The 9,128-nt window shown below is 34.6% G+C and overlaps 1 protein-coding gene across 1 annotated transcript; it reads right to left on the bottom strand.

Annotated features, from left to right (window-relative positions):
- Nucleotides 1–2,853: 2,853 nt before the first annotated feature.
- On the bottom strand, nt 2,854–8,247 carry LOC110096347 (U-box domain-containing protein 12). The gene is made up of 4 exons (XM_020822247.2): nt 7,747–8,247; nt 6,659–6,775; nt 4,249–4,662; nt 2,854–4,172 (listed from the first exon to the last, which is right to left on the bottom strand). Exons 1-4 carry the CDS (start codon nt 8,047–8,049, stop codon nt 3,117–3,119), a joined length of 1,890 nt encoding a protein of 629 aa, XP_020677906.1. The 5' UTR covers nt 8,050–8,247; the 3' UTR covers nt 2,854–3,116.
- Nucleotides 8,248–9,128: the final 881 nt, after the last annotated feature.

The following is a 9,128-nucleotide window of genomic DNA, read 5'->3' as shown; positions in this document are numbered from 1 at the left end:
TTTTTTGGTTCCTCCAACCACGTTCCCAATAACACCATTATTTTCATGTTTCTGTTGTTTTGAGAAAGCTTTTGATATGTACTTTTTATGTTAGAAAACTCAATTTTTTAAATCAATGTTTCTTAAAACTGTCTTTTGCAAAAGTACTGAATAACCAAACGGAGCCTTAGGATGATCTGTTGAACATTCCTGCTTCTTGTTTGATGTCAAACCATAGCTGGAGAAGTTCAAAGAGGTTGCAACTGTGGCTCCTAAATGCTCATTCTTTTACTTTTCCATGCTCTTCCTCAGTAGACTTTTTCTCCCTTGTTTTTTGCAACCAACTCTAAACATAAAGAGAAAAGTCCATAACTACTATGCTTGCCATATCAAAGCAGTTGGCCACAGGAAGAAGCACATGACGCAGTTGTAAGAATTTTAAAATTTGAAGTAGCAGAGGCAGAAAAGCATGATTTGTTAAACTGCCAAGTCTCGTCAAAATAAACTACCGAGTCCCTTAAATCCGTTCTTAGCCGTATCGTGCAAGTTAAACAACTATTACCCAAATGATTGCTAAGTCATGTTAAATAAAAAGATGCTCAAATGCTCATAAATATCAAATGTTCAAAGAGATCAATATTTTTTGTTCCATTGTTTGAGATTTTGATAAAAAATAAGCAAAATGTCATTATAAAAGATTTAGATTTCTAAGATATGAATAATCCAAAGATTTGTTGATAGATCAAGTTGTTGCCCATTGCCCCTTGATTCATGCAATATAATTATTGTCGACCATCATCTATGACTAATGGCTCCCTCCAACATTTGATTGCCGCATTCAACCATCAACTGACATCATCGTCTGCTCTCACACAACCACAAGCACCCACAATCAATCGACACGGACATATGTTGTTACCCGATTATCAAGAACTAATGCCGATACTTATCGTCATTTATCAGTTTTTTTATATTTATCTACTCTTATAAAAGACCAAAAAATACTAATCTAGACGTTGTAATCCAACATTCTTTACTTTAAAGAATTGCAAAATTTTTTATCATTCACATTACTTAGTAGGTTATTCTCGTTAGGTTAGGCCACCTAAATTTTTACTTAATTTCTCACACAAATGCCTCTTTGGAACTTCAAAACTCTTTTTTTATTTATAAGCAAAACTTCAGTTTGACGCTTTAAATCTCCTATTGCCACAAAATTTTCTAACAATGATAACAATATAATCAATCACTTGCATATCAATAACGAATTAATTAATTATGTTAATGCAAAAATTAGAATGCTTAATAAAAGATTCACATAAATTAAAATAAGATAAGATTATTGTTAGTTCTTTGTGGAGTCTGATTGTGCTGATCGATCATGTTGTACTAAGAGTTAGCTCTCAATTTTTTAGTTGTTCACATAAATTTTAATATTCTTTTTCGTTGTTTACACCTTATTTATTTCAATTTGTTTACCCCTAACAATTATCAGTGATTAAAATGATAGACGAATACATTATAGCAAGTCTACACAAATCCATAATAAGCTGATATTTATATCAAGAATATATTCATCATATTTTCAACACATCTTGCAGGTTATAACTTACCCAAGATTGGTTAAGCAAAAAATTAACTAATATGGTCATAATTAATCCTAACATTTACCATGATAAATTTCTCAATGATTGCTAAAATCAAGTGGAACAATTTGCCATTATTTCATATATCATGTCCTATTACCATCATGAACAGTAAGGTTTACTCTATTGGCCCAAGTAATTGTACACCTCCTCCCAACAATTGGACATATTTGCCCTCGCAATGGGGAAATTATTGGGTTCGGACACCGGACACAACACGTTCTGTACTTCACAGTACCGAGCAGTACTGAGCTCGGTACTGTGAAGTATTGAGTGCCGAGTAGTATTGAGCTCGGTGCTGAACAGTACCGAGCTTGGTACTGCTCAATACCGAGCTCAGTACCGAGTAGGAGTTGATGTGGCACATTTTCATTGGCTCCGGTTGTCGTCCGGTGTCCAGACCTAATAATTTCCCCTCACAATGTGGCTTTTGTTAGCCAATAGAGTTCACTAAGCCTTAACCAACACACGGGATTTTCATATAAATCATAGAATTATTATATATTTATATATCTAATATATTTTAATGGCTCAATTACATCAATAGATATACATTAAAAAATAAATTTCACCTTTAAAAAATCAATATTAATAATATTTTGATGTAATTTAAAATTTAATATACTATATAAATAAATATAAAAATTTACTTGTTAAAAATATAATTATTTAAAGACTCCTAAGAATATTTTGAAGAACAAAAAATCAGAATTTATTTAATTATTAAAGGCAAAATATAAGGTATGAAATGAGCACCATGAAAAGGTTGGTGTAGCTCCAATGGAAGATAAGATTAGAGAGAATCGCATTAGATAGTTTGGTCACATAAAACGGCGGTCTTACAATAACCCGGTTAGGAAAATAGATGTATTAAATTTGACTTATGTTAAGAAAGGTAGAGGTAGACCTAAAAAGACTTGGTTAGAGAATATTAGAAATGATATTTCCTTATTAGATTTAAACAAGAGTTTGACTTTTAAGCGTACACAATGAAGAAAAAAAATTCATGTAGCCAACCCCACTTAGTGGTACAAAGGCTTGATGTCGTATTAAAGGAAAAATATAGTCAGCCATACCAACTGAAAGGAAAATAGAAGATTCAAATTGATATATGTAGATGAATCTATAATATGAACATTTGCATGAAAGTGAAATGTTAAAAGCAGGATTTTTACAAGCATTGCAAGCAAATCAGGAAGAAAGAAAACAAATCTGATTGCACTGCAAATTACTTCATAAAAATTGCTGGAGTTGATTGCAAAAGAGACTTATGCGCACTCATTCTTAAATAATGTTTAATGATATAGAGATTACAATGCATCATAAATACCTGCTGAGGGTTTTGTATAGATTTATCCAGAGAAAGTGTGCATTTACAACATAAAAGCTTTTTATCAGCTCATAAATGTTCTCCATAATGCACATAAATCATTCTTATCTTACTGTGTCACGCCTGAACTAAAACTGAAGTGTGATGGTCATAATTCAAAACTAAGTACCTCGGTGAATAAGCTCCAGAAGGCTTCCTGCTTTCCTTTTAGCTCTATCTGTCCCAGTTTCTAAGAGTTCTTTTAAAGCTTCTTCTGCGCCAACTTCTCTTGCAATTTTCACTTGCTGCACATCCCCAGCGCAGAGTGAATACAGCACTGCAGCTGAATTCTCCCTGTTCCTAGGGGTCCCAATTCTCATCACTTCCACCAAAATCGGAATTGGAGTGGCTTCTGCAATTGCCAGTCTCCCTTCATGATGGCTTGCCAGTATTGCCATTATAGCCAGGGCTTCATCTAACATCCCGCCACTTGGATCGGTCAAAAGTCGCAGAAGATGGATTACGATGCCGGCCTTGACAGCTCTCACTTTGTTACCCTGATAGATAGAGAGGTTGAAGATAGCTGTGGCAGCATCTTTCTTGCCTCTTGGGCTTCCTTGGCACAGGAGATCAATAAGTGCAGGAATGGCTCCAGCAGCCCCAATTGTTATCTTATTGGCATCAATTACAGATAAGCTGAAAAGTGTAGCAGCAGCGTTTTCTCTTGCTTCCATGCTCCCATTCTTAAGCACTTCTACTATTTTTGGGATTGCCTGAGCAGCGACAATGCTACTTTTGTTGCTCTCATTAATAGAAAGGTTGAGGAGAGCAGTTACTGCATGCTCCTGTGTCCTCGGATCAGGTGATTGGAGGAGTTCTACAAGCAAGGGGATTGCACCTGCTTCAGCAATACATACTCTGTTGTCTGCATTCCTTTTTGCTAGCAATCGAAGCTCACCAGCAGCTGCTCTCTGTACTTCTTGGTTGGTACTTAGTAATTTCTCTAGTAGTGCACTGATACCAGCTCGATCACAGTCAGAATGATTCACTGACTTTTTGTCGCGGCCATTGCCATTCCTTCTAGGAGGCTCAAGTCCATTAGCCTCACACCACTGTGCTATCAGGCTCTTTAAGACAAAATTTGGGGTGAGAGCAGTGTGGGAAAGATTCTGTTGTGTCTTTGGACAGGTTTTGTGTCCTGCATCTAGCCATTTCTGAATGCAAGCTCTCTCATATGTCTGCAAGAAAAATGACTATCACATCAGTGTTATCTAAGTCAAGAAGAATAATGTTGAAGTTAGTGTGGTGTATTACTTGCCCAGTAGAGACAATGACAGGGTCCTTCATCAGTTCAAGAGATATAGGGCAACGAAAATCATCAGGGATGACAGGAGATCTATGTTTCACTAGGCTTCTTTTATTTTCAAGGTTTTCTTGAACTGGGTTCTCAATGATTCCAGAGTCTTTAAGCTTTTTGAGCAAGGTTGACATCTCTTCCAAGCAGTCGTCGGGATCTCCGCCGCAAGAAATGACCATTTCATTTAAAGCAGCAGCTTCTTTCGTGAGGTCATTGATGGTTCTGAGTTGAAGTTTCTCAGAAAGCCTCTGAAGTACAGCTTGATCACAGAAGTCTCCACTACGTACCAAAGAAAAATCCCTAAGAAGTTGAGAATCAGGCAAATCCATCTTTTCTTTTGCCCTTCGAAACTGCACATGCACAAGCTCAATCTGAAAATTCAAAGGAACACATCAGTTATTTTAGATTACAAATGTCAAGTATGCAAGAAAGAAAGTAAATCTTTTTGCACATTTTGAGATACTAGAAACGAGGACATTATGGGAAGGGAATATATTTTAAATTCATTAAAATCATCAATGGTGTCCACCACATACTAATTTCATAAAAATTCAAATCAAGTTTATATTTTTTTCTTGTTTTTTAATTGAGTTTTCAAAGATCAGTCAAGCATATTGCTTAGTGCAACGTTATATTCATCATATCCGCAAACATTGTGCAAATAACAGTACAAGTAAAATACTGTGATATCAAGAACAAAATGGGACCTGAAACATAATTTAATACAAAAAAGCAGTTGAGAACACCAGGAACAGTGCAGCAGCCAACTGGTGCGTATTTGAATTTTTGCTTAGAAATTTAGACAGTTGAAATGGGTCCAAAACTCCAAAGATATAAAAAAATCTAAAAAACAAGACAAATCTCTGTATCTGTTGAATTTCTTTCAGGGAAAGTCGGGCACATTCGTTCAGTCCCATTTATTCACACCATCTTCCTGTTTTATACACTTAAAAGGTCAAGAATGCCATTCTTTAACTTAAAAATGACTTTTCATTATACTTATATATTATATGCTTTAGTTTACGTAATTTTAAAAGGAAGGGAAAGTAGCCTCTGGTTAATAAACTTTTTTAACTAATACATACGACATTTCCATATACATCCTTCCAAATCAAGATGCTAAACACTGTTGTCCTTGTAAAAATATGCACAACTGTAAGCATAGAAGCATAAAATTTCAAGCCACATGGTTTAATCCAAAATTAACTCTCCTCGTAGGTTGGATATAAGTTTCATAGTGCTGTTGCACACAGCTGATCATATTACAATGTAATTATCCTACAAAGAGAATAAGCTATCAATTTTAAAGATGTTGTAATATTTGTGATGTAGAATAAAAAGTCTGGTAAGAATAAGATATTTAAAGGCATGAATTAAATTTATCAGTTTAGTAAGATTTTAGAGCACTTTTTAAGTGGAATCATTATCATACAATGAGTTTATCATCATAAGTATAAATCAAATGATGCATATTATCCCCATTATCCATTATGAAAAGAATATAATAATCAATTTATAGAAAGTTTTCTAATTTGAAAATAGCTAAGTTGCTGCCATCATCATGAGAAATTGATTACCATTATGATTATCACTTAAATTTGAGAAAATTTTAAAATTCAATTTCATAATGCAAATAGGAAAAAAAAAATACTTTCCTTATAAAAGGATTTTTCCATCAGCATCTTCAATTAAGGGTGGAGTACACAAGGAATATATTGATTATCATAAATATAATTATTAGGATTTATTCTCTTTCGAATGAGTGACAGCCGAAAATTTAAGCAAAGCATAGGGCATCCTCCCTCTTTCTCCATTTTGCATTAAAATACATGAAAAGAAGATTTGTATGCTTATAATCAAAGATTTTTTTTCAATTAAGCAAGGGAGCCATCAACTATGCAATCATGTCATGAAGATTTTGAAACTTCTTTTTCCCTCTATGAAATTATGTAATAATATATATTTTAGTGCTTATAAATTTGAGTTGAGTTGTACTAGAAAATTATATTAGGTTGAAAATAATAGGAGATGCTTGTATGTAATGAAAGTTGTAGCTTGATGGCTTCCTCCTATTAAAATTATTTAGTGAGTGCTCTTCAAAATTATCTTTATAGAAAAATACCATCATCTTATTAATTTATATCATCTATATATTATCATGGGTAGCTCATCATTCATATACATCTGTTTGTCCAATTATTTTCTACACTTGATTAATATCTGTGACATCTATGTGATCATGATCTAAAAAAATTAAAAAGTTTGAACTGTAAAGTAATTCAAAGTAGAACATAATCGTTACTAACAACTAAAGTGATGAATTTTTTTTTTTTGTCCAATGGTTGAAAAACTCTAATTTCCCAGTACCTGTTCTTGCACCTCTTCAGGAATATCAAACTTATCATAGGATAATCTGCTTAAAGCCCTCTCTATTTGTTCTGTGACCTCCTGAAAGTTTTTTGCATACTTGTCCCCTTGCAAAACCTGAAAAAGGATTAGCATATAAAAGGTGGAAGATGCAAACAAAAAGTAAGTCAGTTTGTGCTTGATGAAAGACGCAGCACTAATTAATATTTAAAACAGTAAATGAGCATTATTATTTATTTGCAGAAAGCAGTAAAGCACAGCAAGAAGGAAATTACTCAGACAAACAGTTAGCTGTCAGATTAACGAATTCGTTTAGGGCTATGTAGATCTTATCTTAAGCTGATGAAACCTTGGCTAAGGTTTCGTTTGGGACAGCTTTCAAACTGCTTTCTAAAACGGTTTTTCAGTATAAAATTTTCTAATTCAAGAAATTTTTATACTAGTAAGCTGTTTTAGATAGCAACAAAAAAGCAGTCCCAAACGAAGCCTAAGTTTGAATCAACGATTATGGAGATGCATAAAATTAATGTTTTAAGACATGATAAAGGAATCATCTTCCTTGATTCAAGAAAAGGCATTCAATATGAATATTAGAATCCATGGTACAATATTTGAAAAATTTGCTAACAAATATCATGTAAATCACATTGCTTAATAGCTAATTCACCACCCTTTCCATTTTAATTATTTCAACATATCTGAAATAAGAGTATGATCATCTAGGTGCCACGTCCGATGAAATACATGCCAAAGGTTTCAGATCAATTTATTCTTTTAAAACCCATATTGCACAACTTTCTCCCCAGTTATTTACCAGTTGACTTCTACCAAAGCCATCAGTTTACAGAATACTGAATAGATCAAACTGAGTTTTGATAATCACCATCATCTGTAAGTAACTATCGAACAAAATCTTCAAACCAAAACAAAAATAAATTAGATATAGTATGCTTCAGTAGATCATACTCTGCTATATTTTCAAGCGGACATGCCATCAAACAATAATAATAAATCCAACTTAATCATTGTATACGATTAAAACCCAGAAGGCCCGGCAGATCTGTTTCAGACAACAAGGAAACTTATACCTGATAGAGCTTGCTTCCCTCGTTGACCGAGCGTAGAAGATCCTTGGCAGCAACCAAAGCGTCAAGTAGCTCGCAGAGGGCTCGGGACTCGTTCTCCCTAATGAGCTCTTCCTCAGTGCTATCCTTGAGCTCGTCGAAGAAAGGGCTCAGGAGCTTCATCCGCCGCGCGAGATCGTAGTAAGCCCTGCGAAATGGTCCCCGGCACTCCTGCATCGCAGATATTTCTCCCAATACAGCTGAAAGCGCTCCGACAACAGCTAAATTCCTTCCTTCCGGCTCCTCCTCCTCTGCCGTAGACCCCATTCCCGCGCAGATCAGAAAGCAGTGAAATCTGAACGAGGATATAATAAACGGACTGGATTTCCAGGAGAATTAGGAGGCCTTGCTAAAATTGGGTTTTTCGAGATGCGAAGAGGAAGGAAAGATGCGGAGAAGACAAAGGAAAGATGCGGAACGTTGAAGGAGAAACAGTCGGAAGGACAAGCAAAGGCCAGAGGAAAGTCGAAAATTGGAAAACAGCTGCCGCTGATCATTAATAAATTTACTACAATTTTTTTTTTACTCAAATGTAAATAAACATAAGTGTGAAAGGCTGAACAATGCATGCATATAGAAGGCTGAATTGGGTAGACACAATATGGATATATAAGACTATACAAGACTATAAAGCATGAATATAGGGATGCATAGAACTAATGTTTTGAGTCAACGAGAAAATAATATCAATATTAAATTTTGTGGTCATAGGGATACCTAATTTGATAAGGGGCAAATAAACGAGAAGTTGTATAGTAAGAATATGAATGATATTCACCTAGTTAAAAATATTGCATTTCATATCATGACAAAGTGTATCCAGTTTCGATATCATTTCATCAGTTTGCTTCTAGAAAATGTTTAGTTATCTTTGGAGAAGAAACATACGACCCAGAATCATACAGACGTGCTGACGAAGATGGTGAGAGTTGATAAACTGAAGCTATGCACAACTTTAGTTGGTTTTCATGGAGGAAAAAAGCAGGGGGGCAGGTATACTACAAGTGCTATGATTGGTGTTGCATACCGGGAGAATAATTGATCTCAATCAACTCCAAGTGGGAGATTGTTGGTCTATGTGGAATTTGATCTGTTGATCAATCGGATTGTTCTATTACTTTTCAATTTGTTGTGCTCGTTGGGGGGGGGGGGCCTCCCCCAGGAAATTTTTTTTTCAAACAAATTTTGTTTTCAAACAACATCCAGCATCGTATAACCAAGCACTCCGATGTTATATACTCGAGCGCCCTAACATTTAAAAGAGTTAGAATATTTTAATATCTATTGATTAAAATAAATCATAAATTCTATTAAATTAATATTATGTATAACTTAATTGTGTATAT

The sequence above is a fragment of the Dendrobium catenatum genome, unplaced genomic scaffold (genome assembly GCF_001605985.2).
Source record: "Dendrobium catenatum unplaced genomic scaffold, ASM160598v2 fragScaff_scaffold_864, whole genome shotgun sequence".
In the NCBI taxonomy this organism is placed as follows: domain Eukaryota; kingdom Viridiplantae; phylum Streptophyta; class Magnoliopsida; order Asparagales; family Orchidaceae; genus Dendrobium; species Dendrobium catenatum.
This window is presented reverse-complemented; position numbering and strand designations above follow the sequence as displayed.

Excerpts from the sequence above, each read along its gene's own strand:
- LOC110096347 (XM_020822247.2), bottom strand. The coding sequence starts at position 8,049 with ATGGGGTCTACGGCAGAGGAGGAGGAGCCGGAAGGAAGGAATTTAGCT. Across the intron at positions 4,663-6,658 it reads CTGAAGAGGTGCAAGAACAG|ATTGAGCTTGTGCATGTGCA; the intron begins GTACTGGGAAAT and ends TTGAATTTTCAG. Across the intron at positions 4,173-4,248 it reads TCATTGTCTCTACTGGGCAA|ACATATGAGAGAGCTTGCAT; the intron begins GTAATACACCAC and ends TTTTTCTTGCAG.